This window comes from Hemicordylus capensis, chromosome 4 (genome assembly GCF_027244095.1).
Source record: "Hemicordylus capensis ecotype Gifberg chromosome 4, rHemCap1.1.pri, whole genome shotgun sequence".
Taxonomy (NCBI): domain Eukaryota; kingdom Metazoa; phylum Chordata; class Lepidosauria; order Squamata; family Cordylidae; genus Hemicordylus; species Hemicordylus capensis.
In genome coordinates this window covers 222,323,608-222,341,947 of record NC_069660.1, presented here as the reverse complement: position 1 = coordinate 222,341,947, position 18,340 = coordinate 222,323,608, and the positions used below count along the sequence as shown (strand labels likewise).

The 18,340-nt window shown below is 41.9% G+C and overlaps 1 protein-coding gene across 6 annotated transcripts in view; it reads left to right on the top strand.

Moving 5' to 3' along the window:
* Window positions 1–18,340, top strand: part of CTDP1 (CTD phosphatase subunit 1) — a 129,518-nt gene that overhangs the window by 46,701 nt on the left and 64,477 nt on the right. For all 6 annotated transcript variants that reach the window (XR_008306176.1, XM_053245849.1, XM_053245845.1 and 3 more), the window contains exons 7-10: window positions 6,593–6,759; window positions 12,693–13,754; window positions 14,558–14,699; window positions 16,018–16,248. Coding sequence is in view for 5 of the 6 variants with exons in the window: in XM_053245849.1 (XP_053101824.1) it covers window positions 6,593–6,759; window positions 12,693–13,754; window positions 14,558–14,699; window positions 16,018–16,248 (1,602 nt within the window). In the remaining variant the exon portion in view is untranslated. The remainder of the gene's footprint in view (window positions 1–6,592; window positions 6,760–12,692; window positions 13,755–14,557; window positions 14,700–16,017; window positions 16,249–18,340) is intronic.

Genomic DNA, 18,340 nt, shown 5'->3' with positions numbered 1-18,340 from the left:
TTTTAATGATGCTGTGTTTTCTGTTACCTTCTGAAGTGTGTTAAGCAAAGCTGCTTAATTGTAACCATTGTGAAGATAAAGATGAAAATAGGCTATCTCTGAAGTGATCCAGTTGTGAGGGAACATGGGTCTTCCACAACTGTGCAGAGGAATATCTAGGTCCAGGAGGCACTCTCCGACATTCTGAGGTCTGCAGGAAGCGTCCGTTAAAATAGGTGGGAGAGTGCCTTCCCTCAATTCCTTCTCCTGCTGCGCTTGTCGCATCACGAAGGTTCTGCTCCTCTTTCTTTATCTACAGAAAAAGGTTTTGATTGTTACTCAGCTTGACTTGGACTGTTTGTTTTTTCCCCTTGACTACACTTTTGGATTGCACTTCATTCTGATCAGTTTTCGCATTTTAATCTGCTTTTTGACTCACCTCGTTTTTCAGCTACCCCTCGGATCTCACCTTTAGTTTGGTCATCTCTTGGTGCTTTTATTGGTTTTGACTTGGCCTGGCTTCGACTACTCTTTACCTTATAGACTCAAAAAAGACATTTAAGTGCTGCAAGACCTGCAGGGATACTCTCCCGTCCTCTGACAGGTATGACGAGTGTTTCATTTGTTTTGGGGGAAATCACAATATCAACTCCTGTAAGAGCTGCCTTGCATTTTCAGAACAAATGCGAAAGAGTAGGGAGCTTTGCCTTTGAGCTGCACTGTACAAGAACACACTCTGACCCTCAACTCCAGTGCCGAAGTCCATAGACCTCATTGGCTCTGACAGCAGCCAGTCGTCAACTTTCAACATTGACGTTGATCACCTCAACTTTAACATCCTGTAAATACCATGGCAGCTCTACATTTTAAGATGCCATCTTGCATCAAGAAAAGTGACCAATACCATCGCCATAAGAAACAGAAGCAAAACTGATTGGACACATCCAGGCAATCAGACACTAAACACAGACACTTGTCTGCTACTGCATCAACATCAACGATGTTGGGGGCTCCGGTCTCAAAGGCTTAGATGTCTTTGCTGCCTACAGTCTACTTTTGGCTCAACTTGGGGGGACATTTTCTCCTTCGTGTACTGGATATTCATAGTCTTTGGTGTCAACGACTATCACTGTATCCGGAACCTCAGAACCTGCTTTGATCTTGGTGTCAATATCGCCAACATCAACCGTACCGATGCTGGCACTGCCTGTTCAGAAGACAGTGACATCTACGAGACCTGTGTCTGACCTTCACCTGATACCACTGACGGCACGTCTTTCTCCTGTGCCGATGCTACCTCCATCGCCCATCATGATAGACTCACCTGCCTCTTCACCTGGCTGCTCTCCTCAAAGAGGCGGTTCAGGTTCCTGCAAGGACTGCTGACACACACCCTTCTACAGCTTCTGCCCACTGCTTGGAATCCCTTATGGGTTCCACTACTACAACCCCTTCTGCTTCCACCTTCAAGGGGTTTCCTTTACATGTCTCAGACAGTGTTGATGCTGGCTCCATTCCACGGGTACCCCAAACACCTTCAGCATTCTCATACCCCAAGATGCTTGCCTTCCTACCCTGGAATGGAGCGCTTCCACTTCTCTGCTCCGTATTTCCCGTCTTGTCCTCTAAATTATCTCGGCTTACTGGGTGCTCTTGACCCCAGTCATATCCGTTGACATGACCATTACAGGACCCATTGCATTCTGTTTTCCCTGGACTCTCTTAAGATTTTGAGGACTACAGATGGTGGAAAATGAAGTTAAGAGGCCTGCTTTCTGAGCCAGCTACACCTGTATCAAAAGAGACTTTACCTGCCGCGTCCACTTTCAAGAGGCCTGCCCCTGGAAGCTCCACCTACTTCTACTGTTTCTGCACCATCAGCACCTATGCAAGAGGCAGAACAGCCTCTGAATCCTCTACAACCTTCTAAAGAACTTGAGCACTCTGAGGGTGAATTATAGCTCTTTGTTCTCTGAGGATTCCATCCAGATGGAGAACCCGTCTGATCCATCTCCAAACGAACAGGTTACCAATCCACCTTCTGCTTCCCCATGGAGGAAACAAGGTCTTACAGAGTGCAGGTCACAGAGATGGTAAAGTCCCTGGGCCTTGAGATCCAAACACCAGTCCAAGGAGCCAAAGATCCAGTCTATGACTTCCTTTCTACATCTCCAGCAATTCAGCCTGCTGTGGTACTGATTTTTCCTGTCCTAGTTGGGGCCTTGGAGGTTTCTTGGATCACTCCAGTTGTGTCTACCACCACATCTAAGTGACTGGAGAGTCTTTATAGGATGCAGGAGGAGTCTTGCCCTTGTTGGTTTAAACGTCCTGCTCCAAACTCTCTAGTTGTGGACTGTGTCTTACAATCTAAATTGGGACACAAACACTCGGCGCCTCTTGACAAGGAAGGTTGAAAGCTGGTTGCAATGGGCAGGAAATTATATTCCACATACTATCTCTGAAGATTGCCAATTATATGGCCTGTATGGCCAGATTCCACCATTCAATTTGGGATCTTCCTGACCGCTTCTGTGAAAAGTATATGGCTGCTCTGAGTAAGTGTGCGGATCCCATCTATAAACACTTGAGCACCGCTAAACACTGTAGTGAAACTGAATCCCAGGTGATAGCGAGCTCTGTGCCTCTATACAGACATGCCTGGCTGCAATCTGCACCTTAGAGTCCAATATTAAGGAATAAATTGAGAACCTATCTTTTGATGGTGACAGCCTCTTCTCTTCTGAATCACGTTTCACAGCCAAGATGTTTGCTGCTTTCCCCCAGAGTTACCATCCCTACAACAAACAGATTCCAAAATAAGCCACCTGAGCGGAGGGACTTCAGCCGTTCCTCCAAAATTCTATACAAAAAGGCCATTCAGCCAACACCAACGTTGGCCCAAAAGGGGGAAGCCTCAGGACAAAACCAAACAGCAATTTTGATGCTAATGTCCTGAAAGTCCCTTAACACCATCCCTATCACTTAACCATCTCACTCTTACTTACTTTCTTGGCAACACATAACATCTGATGCCTGGGCGTTGAGCATAGTCTCTTTGGGCTGTGCTATCTAATTTAACACTCTTCCTGTTTATGCAAGTATAAAAAAACACCCATTCCTACATTAGAGGAAGAAGTTATTTGCCTACTTGAAAAAGATGTGATAAAGCCTGTTCCACCTGAGGCTATGTACGGGTGTCTCTATTCTAAGTTCTTGTAGGTTCCCAAAAGAGATGGGGACTCTGCCCTATTAAGGATTTGCGAAAGCTTAATTAGTTTGTGCACCTGAAGAAGTTCCAGATGATCTCCATACAGACCATCCTTCCCCTCCTATCAGAAGAGGAGTGGTTTGTGACTTTGGATCTTAAGGATGCATGTTTCCACATAGCTATCTAGCCATGTTGTCAGCTGTACCTGCATTTTTTGGTTGGGCTCTAGAGCTTATCAGTACATGGTCTTGCCCTTTGGCCGCTCCACAGCACCCCACGTCTTTACCAAATGCATGAGTGCAGTTATAGCTCACTTACGCACACAGAGTATTTCCGTCTAACTTTAATTAGATGACTGACTGATAACAGCCAGATGCAAAGATTCCCTTTTCTCTGATGATCAAACTACTCTCCCCCCCCCCGATCTGGGATTATTGGTCAACTTAATCAGTGCTGTCCTAGATATGACTTCCAAACACACCTATCTCCCAGAAGATTGGGAAGTTTCTGTTACCAACCTAATCACTATCTTTCAGGCCAATCTACAGCAGAGAGCTTGCACCATTCAACACCTCTTGGGGTTGATGGCCTCCAATGCTCATCTGAAGATGCACAGGTTAGAGTTGGTCCATCTCAGTTCTTTGGCCAAACCTGGTCAAACAGAGCAAATGACTGACAGTACCATCCCATGTCCTATGCTCCCTGCACTGGTAGATAGTGCCTCATTTCCTCTCTCAGAGAGCTCCCTTCCATCTCCAATCCCTGTTAATCGCCCTCTCTACAGATGTCTCTCTTCGGGTTTGGGGAGTCCACTGTTGCAGCCTGCACACACAAGGCCATTGGAACACTCCACAGCGAGCTCTCCACATAAACTTACTTGAGCTTCTGGCCATGTTCCTAGCCCTGAAGGCATTTCTACCTGTCCTGAAGGAGTGTTTGATACAAATCCACTTGGACAGCACAACAGCTATAGGATACATTAATTACCAAGTTGGCACCATCTCCAGGTCTCTGAACAACCTAGCGATTCAACTGTGGGAGTGGTATCTAAGCAATCACATCCACCTGGTTTCTCTCCACATTGAAGGAGTTGACAACACTCTGGCAGACTCACTGAGCAGGGACCTGGCTCTTTCCACTCCGCAGGGAACTGAACTACTAAGCTCTCCAAAACCTTTTCCGATTTTGGGATACCCCTCTTGATGACTAAATGCAAGCTTTTCTGCTTGAGAGCAGGGACGAGAACCAGTGTTCCCTCTCATTTTTTCCATCTTTATGTGGATTGAGTTTTCTTCTGGGTGGCAGTATCAAGGCGGTGTGTGCATACATATGTTCAGAGTGGGGCCTTCCTGATTCAACCTGAGCAGTTACTAAAATTAACTGAGCGGACATCTAAAAACTTGTGAGCAGCAGCACGTGTGCATGCTTTAGAGGGAACACTGATGGCAATGATGTTTGTGGGGGATACATTCCAGATTCCTTGAAAGGAAAATATGCTCTATCTGTCTTCACCATCCCCACTACTCTTGAAGGTCCCGAATAAGATCATCCAAGAAAGGACCCACTGCATCCTCCTCTCTCCATGCTGTCCCAGAGAACTCTCATTTCTCACCTTACTATGGTTGTTGAGGGGTCAACGTTGTCCTCTACCCCACTGACGAGACTTGCTATCTTAGGAATCTGGAGAGATTCTCCACTACGTTCTGGGTACCCTCAGTGTTACAGCTTGGAGGATAAACTATTCAGTTAAATTCTCCTAAATGAGTGGAAGGCATCCACCAGAAGGGATTACATGTGTAAGTGGAAATGCTTTATCTCATACGCAACCACAAACCACTTTGACCCGTTTTCTGCCTCCATCTGGCAGATACTCCTGTATCTAACATCTCTGAAAGAGCAGATATTTCCTACACCTTGTTCAAAGTTCACCTGGCAGCTATCCCTGCTCATTATCTGGGATGGGATGGGCACTCAGACTTCATCCACGCAGATGGATGAAGTCTTTGGTAGTCTTTAGGGAGAGGTTTCTCAAAGGGCTTAACATCTTGTATCCTGCTATACAGAATGGAGCCTGTCTCTCATTCTCTCCTCACTCACTAAGTCGCTCTTGAAGCCTCTTTATTTTCTCTTCCTTGAGAAACCTCTCCCTAAAGACTACCTTCCTGATAGCCATCACCTCAGCCAGGCGGGCCAGTGAACTTTCTGCTTTTAAAGCTGACTCATCATATAAGAAATACTACCCTGATGGCGGTTCTTTGTCCTGACCCTTCATTCCACCCCAGGGTGATCTCGGACTTTCACCTCAGCCAGGACATCATCTTGCCTACTTTCTTCATCAACCCTTCTATGTCTTAGAATGGTCTCTGCACTCTTTAGATCAGGGGTGGGGAACCTCTGCCCTCCAGCTGTTTTTGAACTACAACTCCAACCATCCTCAGCCACAATAATTGTGGCTGGGGATGATGGGAGTTGTAGTTCAACAACAGCTGGAGGGCCAAGGTTCCCCACCTCTGCTTTAGATGTCTGTACATTCTGCCTCTACAGTCTGGACTACATGAAATCCTTCTGCCAGTCCAACAAGTTATTTATACCCTATTAAGGATTCATCAAAGGGCTTCCCGTCTCTAACTGGCTTGTTGATCTCATCTTCTCATGCTACATACAGCAAGGAGTCCAAGACCATTCCACCAGGGCCATGGAAACCTCCACTGCCCATATGTCCGGCATTAGCATGGCTGATACCTGAAAAACTGCCACCTGGTCTTTGGACTTAACCTTTGTAAGATACTATGCTGTGTATCTCTGCTCTGCTGCTGAGGCCAACTTTGGTTGGGTGGCTTTGAAAAAAGTATTCTGGACATGCTAGCCATCTCCAGAGCTAGTCAATCACCCAGTTGTGAGGAAATATGGATCACCTCAGAGATAAACAGGTGTTCTCTCTAGTGACCCATGTTCACCCACAACACCTGCCCAACCTATCCCACTGCTAGCAAGTATTCACAGTATTAGGCTCTTACCTGTGTTCTCACCTGGGCTCTGCCGGTCTTCATCTCTTCTCACATAGCAGTGACTGCTTCAGGAACTAAGAGGGAAGGAACTTTCCTGCCCATTTTAATGGATGCTTCCAACTTGTCTCAGAATGCCAGAGAGCGCATCTTGGAGCTAGATAGTCTTCTGCAGGACTACCACACAGGCTCAGAAGACACAATTGTGAGTGAGAATGGATCACCAGAGAGATCACAAGTTACAGGTACGCAACCTGTTTTTATTTCAAGCAACGCTGATGATAAGGGTTATAATAAAGAGAAGACTTTCAAATTAATTCTTTTTTAGTTGATGTAACTTAATGGAAACCCTACTAAATGGCAATCTAACTAGTCAATTTTGACCTTCTCTTTTTTCTAGAAACTTATTCCCTTGTGGAGATTCCATGGTTTGCATTATTGATGACCGAGAGGATGTCTGGAAATTTGCACCTAATTTGATAACTGTGAAGAAATATGCATACTTCCAGGGCATAGGAGATATTAATGCACCACCTGGCTCAAAGGAAGCTCAAATGAGAAAGAAAGGTAAAACTATGTGCTTTAAGTATATATGTATGGATGTGTGCTATATCTGTACAAATAACTTGCCTAGATTAAAGAATTAGTGAGGTGGGTTTAGGCATCATGGAGAAGATCTGGTCTTGTAGTAGCAAGCATGAATTGTCCCCTTTGCTAAGCATTGGTCACCCTGGTTTGCATTTGAATGGGAGACTACATGTGAGCACTGTAAGATATTCTTCTTAGGAGGTGGAGCCTCTCTGGGAAGAGCACCTGCATGCTTTCATGAAGAAGGTCCCAAGTTCCCTCGCTGGCATCTCCAAGATAAGGCTGAGAGAGACTCCTGCCTGCAACTCTGGAGGAGCTGCTGCCAATTTGTGTAGACAATACTGAGCTAGATGACTTGGTATAAGGTGAGCCCACACCAGTCATCAAATGGTGAATTATTTTGGGCAGTTAAGCCATGATCTGAATTCAAGGCTTGTAGTTGGTTTGTCTGTCCTAACCATAGTATGACATGATATCTGAACCCAAATCATGGTTTAATCTTAGCTTTTTTCAATAGTTCTGTCCTTGCAGGGCTTTTGCATAGAAAAAGAGAAGCCTAGATCATGGGAGGAGAAAAGGTGGGACCCAAACAAACCACAATGTGGCAAAGCAAATGATAATCTGTGGCACCAATCCAACTCTGTTTAATTAAACCTTGGGGAAAATTAATTGGTTCCACATGATATTTGAATAAGCCATTAACAAAACTAATATAAAACAGTGTCTGAAAACAATAGAATGGAGATTTCAGTTTCTAAGTTTGATTTCATCCTCCTCACAGATTTGTCAAACTGAATATTAGATCTCTGTTCAGTCTGTAAAACCTGCTTATACTATTTTGCCACATTTAGGAGGATTGTATTTAAATGTTAAGGTAACTTAATACACATTGGTTTGAGTGCTTAGGCTGAGGCGTAAAGCAATATGCTTTTGTTAACAATATTTTAATAGCTAAGTGCACCAAGAATAGGTTGTTCATATACATTGGTGTTTTGAACAAATTCAGCATTGCTTATTAGGATGTTCCTATGTAATACAAAGTTAACTGCCCAGAAGTCCTGGTAATTCTGAAAATTGTTATTCCTCTTAACAATAAATCTAAAGTAATTGTTTTAACAATTAAGTCTAAAGATCTAAGTCTAAAGTAAAATGCAAATAGTGGAAATGAACTCTTTTTTCAAATTAGCAAGAATGTTTTAAGTCAATCTATCTTTTGTTCCCTGGGTATCTTGTTCTGATGATGATCAAGGTTTTTAGATGGATTGCTGTTGTTTAATGACATTGTTTTCCTGTTTTATCTATTATATAAAGAGCAGTGTACTCTGCTGTGTATCATCTATTGCACAAAGCCAAGATGTACTATATATTTGGGAAGTATATTAGAAAAGTATAGCATTTTTTTGAAGTGAACAGCTTGTTTAGATAGATGTCACTACTGGCCACTATTCCCCAGCAGCAAAGTCAAAAGCACAAGAGCATTAAAACTAACAGCAACACTCAGCAGTATATCAGGAACCCTGAGATGATGTCATTTAACTCATTCCATGCCCTCTCCTACACATAATACACAGTCAGACTGAGAGGAAGAAGGCTCACAGTGCCTCTCCTCTCGCAGGTTTGGATAGTTTCTGTGTGATGGGAACAAGCAGTGTGCGAAGAAAGGAAATGGAGGCCACGAACAAGAAAGAACAGATATCACAAGAACAAAGCTGCAGTAGGCAGGACCTAGCTAACACAGGAAAGAGGGCTACAGTGGGGAAATGAGTTTTGATTCCCTTTCCAATGAATTATTGAAGTGACATCTACAAGGCCTGCCTGATTCTAGCAGCCGCCATTTTGGATAGAAAAGGGATAGGCAGGGAAACTGGAACACAAGCCTGCCACTCCAGAGACCCACACCACACAACCACAGGTACATAGAAGAAAAGTTCATTCTGTGATTTAACATGTGAGTCTCTCTTACCTGCCCCATTTCATGCATGGGACCCAGGGATCTCTGCTATATAACTGGAAAATGATATACACTTGAGGCGGTTATAAATGAAGCTGTGTCTTGGTGGGAAAGCATAGTCCATATGCACAAGAGAGCTGGTCTTGTGGTAGCATGCATGACTTGTCCTTTTAGCTAAGCAGAGTCCACCCTGGTTGTATATGAATGGGAGACTTGATAAGTGAGCACTGCAAGATATTCCCTTTAGGGATGGAGCCACTCTGGGAAGAGCAGAAGGTTTCAAGTTCCCTCCCTGGCTTCTCCAAGATAGGGCTGAGAGAGATTCCTGCCTGCAAACTTGGAGAAGCTGCTTCCAGTCTGTGAAGACAATATTAAGCTAGATGGACCTATGGTCTGACTCAGCATATGGCAGCTTCCTATGTAGAGGGTTATGTTCCTGCCGCTGCTATTGCCACCCCTCCCCACACACCTCAGATAGTACATTCCTATAGTCGGCGTTACTTCATTTTGCCCAGTCTTCTTCATCCTGTGTAGCTATAACTCCCCTGCATTCATTTATTTTCCCCCAGTATCCTTCTGGGTATTTTTCTCATATTGTCAACCCTATCACACCACCTAGTAGAGTGATAGTAGTAACCACTGATGGACCTGTTCTCCATGAATTTATCCATGTCCCTTTAAAGCCATTCAAGCTAGTGACCATAACCACATTCCATGGCAAAGAATTCCATAGTTTAATTATGCGCTGTGTGAAAAAATACTTCCCTTTGTTGGTCCTAAATTTTCTGGCCTTCAATTTCATGGGATGACCCCTAGCTCTACTATTGTGAGAGAAGGAGAAAAAATTTTCTGTCCATTCTTTCTACTCCATACATAATATTATGCATCTCTATCATGTTTCCCCATAGTCATATCTTTTCCAAACTAAAAAGCCACAGATGCTGTTGCCTTGCCTCAGAAGGAAGGTGCTCCAGGCCCCTGATCATCTTGGTTGTCCTCTTCCATACCTTCTCCAGTTCTACAGTGTCCTTAGGATATGGTGACCTGCTGCAGTACTCCAAATGTGGCTGCACCATAGATTTGTATAAGGGCATTATAATATTAGCATTTTTATTTTCAATTCCCTTCCTAATGATCCCTAGCATGGAATTTACCTTTTTCACAGCTGCCATACACTGAGTCAAAACGTTCAATGATCAGTCACTGACTTTTCAGACCCCAACAGTTATATGTGAAGTTGGGGTGGGTGTTTTTTTTTTTTTTTTTTTGTTCTTGGTTTTTGCAACAACATGCATCACTTTACACTTGCTTACACTGAACCACTTTTGCCATTTTATTGCCCACTCACACAATTTGTAGAGATCCTTTTGGAGCCTCTCACAATCTGTTTTGGATTTCACTACCATAAATAGTTTAGTGTCATCTGCAAATTTGGCCACTTCACTGGTTACCCCAACTTCTAGATCATTTATGAACAAGTTAAAGAGCACTGGCCCAAGTACAGATCTTTGTGGTACCCCACTTCTTACTTCCCTCCATTGTGAAACCTGTCCATTTATTCCTACCCTCTGTTTTCTGTCCTTCAACCAGTTACCGATCCACACATGAACCTGTCCCCTTATTCCATGACTGCTAAGTTTACTCAAGAGCCTTTTGTGGGGAACTTTGTCAAAAGCTTTTTGGAAGTCCAAGTATACTATGTCAACTGGATCACCTTTATCCACATGCCTGTTGACACTCTCAAAGAATATCTAGGAATTATGTTTCACTCTCTTGGCTCTAGAAATGCCCATTTTAACTCCATCAGACAGTCTGCTCAAATGGTTGTAAATAAGATCAGATCTTATTATTTTACACATGGTGCTGCTTTTATACCTGCAACAGTGAGACTTTATACAGCCAAAGTACTGCCTTTGCTCTTATATGGAGCCCAACTGGAACCTGTAAGTAATTTTGCCCTACTGGAGGCTATCCAGACTAAGTTTATTAGATGCATTTTGCAAGTTCCGTGTTGTGCTCCAAATGCTGTCATCAGAAGAGAAGTTGGTCTTATTAGGTTGGAATCCTTATACTGGTGCTGTATTTTTCAATTTTGGTTAAAATTGAGTTTTGGACAGGCTGGTTTAGCCTCTTTGGCTATGAATGATGGTTTTAATTTGAGCTGGAAACGAGCTGTGTTGAGTAAATTTTCCTTTTTTGGCCTCTCCATAGAGGATTTGCATACTGTAGGAACTGAGCAAGCCAGGAAGTTAGATGCATTTTGCAAGTTCCGTGTTGTGTTCCGAAGTTAAACAACGTGTCCTGGATATAGAAGTTCAACAAGAAGGTGCATGGCTCAAGCAGGGTTTATACTTAGGGAGTCAAGCTATTAATCTTAAACCAGCTAAATACTTTGATGTGGTGCTTGTCCCTAAATTTAGACGAGCCCTCACTTTAGCACGTTTAAATGTTCTTCCTACAGCAGTATTGGATGGCAGGTTTAAGGGAGTTCTGCTATTTTTACGACTTTGCCCATGTGGCAAAGGGGTTATAGAATCCACCTCGCACATTATTCTTTATTGTGATTTTTATAGGGAACCCTGTTTAAGACTTTTATCTCCTATGTTAGACAATTTGCCTGGCCGGTCTGATGAATTTTATTTAAATTATCTTTTAACTAATGAGGACACTGATATTATTTCTATTATGGCCAGGTTTTGTTATATTATTTGTAAAATACGTACTGGTTTATTGTAAATGTTTGCTGGTCAATGACCGAATAAACTTCTAACTCTCAAAGAACTCTAAAAGGTTCGTGAGGCAAGACATGCCCTTACAGAAGCCATGCTGGTTCTTCTTCAGCAAGGCCTGTTCTTTTAAATGTTTAACAGTGTTCTCCTTTAGTATGCTTTCCATTAATTTACCCGGCACCGAAGTTAAGCTAACTGGCCTGTGGTTTCCCAGATACCATTGGATCTCTTTTTGAAAGTGGGAGTTACATTGGCTACTTTCCAGTCCTCTGGTACAGAGCCTGATTGTAGGGACAAGTTACATATTTTTGCTAGGAGATCAGCAATTTCACATTTGAGTTCCTTCAGAACTCTTGAGTGGATGCCATCTGGCCCTGTTGATTTGTTAATTTTTAGTTTTAGTTTAGAACATCCTATCCACCTCAAATTGGCCCAGTTCTTCAGCCTCCAAGCCTGAGAAGCTCAGTTCTAGAGAGTGTATATGCTCAGTATTCTCCATCTGCAAGATAAAAGGAACTCATTCCGCTTCTTTGCAATCTTATTATCCTCAATTGCTTTCATGCCCTCCTCATCTAAGGGTCCAACCGCCTCCCTGGCAGGTTTTCTGATATATTAAAAGAAGTTTTTGTTGTTCCCCTTGACACTTCTAACTATATGCTCCTCAACATCATTACAACATTGCTACCCTGTTGTAATGTCCTTGTGCCGATACTGTGTTTATGACAATAAAGGATTTAGTGGCAATCCTATCCTCGTCAAACTGGTCCAGCTCAGTTTAATTGGCAAAGGATTGACATTTTCTACCTACCCAAAATGTCCAAGCTGCTTTACTACTTTTTGCCTTCTGAACCAATTAAATTTCCATTCTAAAAGTGTAAGATTTTGTGCAACTTTGATGCAAAATGCATCCATTCCTGGCTAGCATGAGTTCCCACAAAATTGGGACATACTCTTGAAAGAGGCAGGGAGCCTCTCATAAGACTGTCAAGGGTGTACAGGGATTTCTGAATCCGTGGGAGGAAGTGTCAAGAAGCAAGTAGACACAGCTGGAACAACTGTGTTGCTTCTGGAGAGGGCTAAGGCTAATGGGCCAAAGGAGGACCCGGATGAAGGCAGACTACCCTCTCTTCCATATGGAGGTTCAAGAGATATGGGAAAGTTGTAGACAAGCACCTGAGACTTTGACAATTCCTAAGCATTTGAGTTGACTTGCCTTCTTTTTTTAAATTTAGCAAATCATTCCTCAAAATTAACTGAGGGATCGGATCCAGCGATAGCAACAAGGGATTCTGAAGAACTAAAGCATGTTGGAAATGTAGAAGAACAAAGCAATGGTATTAAGAAATCTACCAAGGAACTAAATGGCAGTAATTCTGTCAGTGACGAGACCTCATCCTGGGATTCTAATTCTAATGATAAAGTTAAAGTAAGAGACTCCTCAAATGATCCTGATCACATAACAGATGTTACTAACACAAATGAACTGATGAGTGCCAAGGAATCTCATGTGTCTTCAGACAATGATAATAGGACAGTTGTAAATAAACAGCAGATACAAGACAAGACAAATTATTTAGACTTTGAGTTGTCTAGTGACAGTGAAAGTGACAGCGGGTTGGATGCTAGGAAATCTTCATCCACTTCTGCCTCAGACAGTGAAAATGAAGGGAAGAGAAGCTGGAGAAAATCAAAAAAATCTGTACAGGAAGAAAGTACAACACTTCTGCTGGGAGCTGATAGTAGTGTAGAAAAGGATGGACAGTCAAACCATTCGGGAGACTCTGTATCTTCACCTAGCACCAATCCCCATCCCAAGTCATTTGATCTGGAAGCTCATGAAGAGAGCCTTTGTAGTCTAGGAAATGGGTGTGTTGATAAGAAGGAGGCAGAGACAGAGTCTCAAAATAGTGAGCAATCGGGGATAACGGTAGGAGAATCTTTAGATCAAAGCATGGAGGAAGAGGAAGATGATGATACAGATGATGATGATCATTTAATATACCTTGAAGAGATTCTTGTTCGTGTGCACACAGATTATTACTCAAAGTATGATAAATATACAAGAAAAGAATTTGATGAAATTCCAGACATAAGAAAAATAGTGCCAGAACTGAAACAGAAAGTGTTATCAGATGTTACCATATTATTTAGTGGACTATATCCAACACATTTCCCAATAGAAAAAACACGTGAGCATTACCATGCTACAGCACTTGGAGCCAAGATTGCAAAAAGCCTAGTACTGAATGATGATGACCCCAATAAACCAACCCACCTTATTGCAGCAAGAGCTGGTAAGTATAATATATTCAAACCATGTGATAACCATGCATTCAAGCCATGGCTCTGTGTGGATAGGTGATCATGTGTAGCTTCTATAGTGCAATTAGCCCATAGAACTGCTGCTCAGAGACTTATACACATAAATATTTTAAGAAGCACTTTTTCTATAGTATTGTTTGAGGCGAGATCTGGAAATGTGCAAGTTCTTTATTCAACCAGTTCTTTTGGATTCATAAGTAAAATAATGTGTTATGCCTTCACTAAAAAAAAGTTAACTTTGCACCTGCATCTTGATTTTTAGGTTAAGGCCCTAAATCTGTAGCCATTATTGTGTTAAAGGTTAATTGATTTGATTTCAAAATAACTTGTTCTAAAAGTATAGACAACAAGCCAGACAAAGTTACGAAATCTAAGTTGTTGCAATCTCTGTTATGTACTTAAGTCCTGTTGGTTTTAGTAAGACTTACAGTAAAAGTAAAGTTGTGCCATCGAGTTGCTGTCGACTCCTGGCAACCACAGAGTCCTGTGGTTGTCTTTGGTAGAATACAGGAGGGGTTTACCATTGCCATCTCCCGCTTAGTATGAGATGATGCCTTTCAACATCTTCCTATATTGCTGCTGCCCGATATAGGTGTTTCTCATAGTCTGGAAAACATACCAGCAGGGATTCTAGGGAACCTCTTGCTCCCTAGGCAGGTTCTTCCACACTGTGCTTACTAAAGTCCAAACTTGCCCAACTTGTATAAAATGCTCCCATGGACAGATGGATGCAAAGCTTTTCTAGTGAGATACTAATCTTTGATTGTTTTAATAGGCACAGAAAAAGTCCGGCAAGCTCAGAACTGTAAAAATCTCCATGTTGTAAATCCAGACTGGTTGTGGAGCTGCTTAGAGCGTTGGGACAAAGTAGAAGAACAACTGTTTCCTTTGAAAGATGATTACCTTAAAACACAACGGTAAAAAGCGGGTGCATTTTGAGATATAAGCTAAACTTAAGTTGACATGAACTGATTTGTTCTTCAATTTACTAAAACAGTTGGATCTGTACAGGTGGCCCTCGTTATCTGCTGTTTCAGCAATTGTGGTTTCGCGTATCTGCGGATGGGTCTTCGAGATCCAATTTCATTATCTGTGGTACTAAAAATAGGCGATTTCCATCTATCTGCGGTTCCTGGGCCACCAGAAGTGACTTCTGGTGTCGCTTTGAGTGGCATTTCGAGGCCAGAGGCAGCATGGAAGCATTTTGTGGCTCATGTTTATAGAAGTAAAGAAAAGCCTGTGAAAACCCAGCCAGTTCTGGTGGGTGGTGCATTGCTAGAGAGCTGTAAAGTAAGGTATTGTGCTGTACTCCTTTTTATTTCTGCTTTCCTCCCGTGTTTTTTGTAATTCCCCCCACCCCCCAAATGTCTATGGAAAACTAATCCCCAGTTTCCCATAGAGTTAAGGTTTCATTGTTTGCGGTTTCTGTATTCATGATTGCAGCTGAGAATGGAACCTCCAAGAATAACGAGGGCCTCCTGTATCTAAATATGATGTGGTTTTGGAGCTGAATTATAAAAGGAGAACTGGGGGAAACATTAAATACAGCAAAAATGAAGCAGTATGAGCTGTATAAAGTATGTTGGTTTTTTCTTTCTATTGTTGTCATGGGTTTGAATTCTTTAAAATACTTTTTGTTATCCCACCTTAAAATTATAGAACCCATGAATATTTTTTTCTCCCGACAACTGTTTTTTATCTACATATTTGATATTTATTGTGTATTGGACCAGTTGGCTTATTTGACCAAAAAAAAGTTGCTCATCAGCTATTGAAGGTTTAAACTCACTGGCTGAGATCCAGTACAGTGTTAGGAGGGTGAAGCAGGAGCTGTATCCTCTCAACAAGGGCTGTTCTGAGCTTAGATGGCCTGTCAAGCAGCAGAGCACGCGGAGAGGGGAGCGATTTTTGCTGTTCTCTCCTACCTCCAGAAGTTCTCTTTGGCTTTCAGCAAAATGTCCCCGAGGGCTGCACAGCTTTCGGGGACATAGGAAGCTGAAGGCAAAGAGCATTTTTAAAGGAAGAGGAGAGCATCAAAAATACATTCCTCCTTCACACGTGTCTGTGCTTTGCTGCTCAACAAGCCTTCAGCTTCGCATGGAACAGCCCTCACTGCAAGGGCGCAGCTTGTACTGGATGTCAACTACTATATATTGTCTATGGGCATCTTTTAAAAAGAGAGAAATCAGAGTAGTTGTTTGCTAACTTAATTTTTAAAAATATTTCATCTAACAGAGACAACAGTCCTGCCATGTTTCCAGATATACACAGTGCTTTCCAGACTGCTCTCTTTCATCCAACTCCTATTCATGCCAAATGTCAACCTGGTCCTGAAGTTCGGCTATATGATTCCAATACTGGAAAACTAATTAGGAAGGGATCTCAGAGTTCCAGCCAGTCTCTCTATATTCAACCACCAGCTCCACCGCTCACTCTACCAGTCCATGGGGAACATTCCTCATTCAGGTACATGAACACATAGTTCAAGTTCACAAGTGATTTCCATTTTATGTGCTGTTGGTATATTAAAAAGCGTGTGAAGAAATAATCCATAGTAGGTACTGCAAGAGGAATATCGCTTCTCGGAAATATGATGGGATGTCATTGTTTGCTAATATTAATATTGCATACTTATAGCTTGCATAGTAATTTACTTATAGAAAACTTAAATACACATTTTCTACTTTTTGTGTTCTAGACCAAATAATTTTGCACATAAATTTCAGTGTTAAACAAGTTGCATGAAATGCCATGGACTTGTTTGGCTTCCAAATAAAATTGAGTGAACAAGCAATATTTGTTTTGTTTATTTGCTTCTTTTTGTTACTAAAGAATAAAGAATTGTAAGAATACAATTTTCTTTTTATATCAAGGCAGGTTTCAGAAATGATCTAGCAGCATTTTGAGAGAGAGGGGGGAGGGGTATATACAGATATAGAGAGATGATATAAGAGAGTGCGGATGTGTGTACATATACACACCCTAGTCAATTGAGGATGACACTTGATGCATCTGATGAAGTGGACTGTATTTCACCTGACATATCAACTTGATAAGTTTTTTGTAAACTAAACTTGTTGGTCTTTACAGTATTTTTGGTACAACAAACTAACATGGCTATCACTCTGTAAGTAGCATTTTAAATGCTTATTATGAATTGGGTTTTCTGCTTGCTTGTGTTTTTATTAATAAATTTCTGGGAAACAAATGATTTGTATATTCCAAATAATGCCATAGACAGATTCTGATAACTGCTGATTTTAATTTTTATAACTGTTGGCCAACATCCAGACTAATCTTGTACTATCTCACCAAAGTTTTTCATTGTTTGTGGAGGCATGATTTTGGCCAAAACAAAACCCATCTCTCTGCAACCACCTGTGCCTCCCAAAACTATGTCCCTGACCATTCCCCAACCCTCAGGCACACTGTTTCAGGAGGCACAAGGGGTTACAGAAGGAATGGGGGATTGCCAAGCATTATTGTGTCCTCCACACAATAGAAAATCCTGGCACATTGGCTTAGAGTTAGTCTGGATGTCAGCCAACTTTTTATTTACTTACACACACTTACACTTGCACATTTGTATGCAAGGGGGCTTTGACCATCATCATCTTATGCCTTTAAAACATCTTTCTGTTCCTTCTATTTTTAAATGGTTTGCTTCAACATCCTGCCAGCTGATGGGTCATGTGAAACTCAAAAGCTTTGCACTGTGAACCAAGAATTATCCTAATGAAACATTGGCCTTTTGTTCCTTCTTGAGTTACTATATTGGTTATTGAACAATTACTTGGTAGGACATTTAGAAGCTAATGTTTTGTCTAGATTGTAGAATCCAGGACAACAGGGCAGCCTGTCCTCTTCCTCTGCTGCTTAGGTCCAATTCTTGGTGATCTGTTCCAAGCTCATTTGGCTCAGATGTGCCATACATAGGGCTTTTTTGGTGCAAGTAGGCAGGAAGGGAACCATTAGCTAAGAACTGCAGAATAGTAGAGCTTCACAAGCTCTCCAGCAGTAGTGTAATGTTGAACTGATTTGCCTTCTACTTACTTTTGAAAGTACAGGATTTATAGGCAGCGTACGTGATATGGAAGTAGAATAGCTCATTCCCTTCTGCCTAGTATAAAAAAAGGTTCAACTGCTCACAAAGAGCTGCCATAACCTTAACTTCCTGGTTTCAAAATAGTGCAGTTTTTACAAATGATCCCTACAGTAATGTGATCTGCTGCTACTGCTGCAGCCCATTAAGATTGGGCTGAAAGGTCAAAACTTTCAGAAATGAAAGCTTACATTATGCTAGAAGTCTGCATGTTTGATCACAATGTATTTTGCCTGTAAAATACTTGGTATCTTTGTTTTCATTCAAGCCTACTGTATGTTTGTTCATAAAATACAGAAAGTTGCAGTTTTAAGACTGTCTTAATTACAATGCTCATATATTCACAATGGGTGCCTACCCAACCAGGTTTTTGGTTGCAAAGGGGAGGGGAATAAGAAGCTATCAATCAAATTTGGCTCAAAGCTTGTGGGAAATGGGTCCAACTTGTGGTGATCT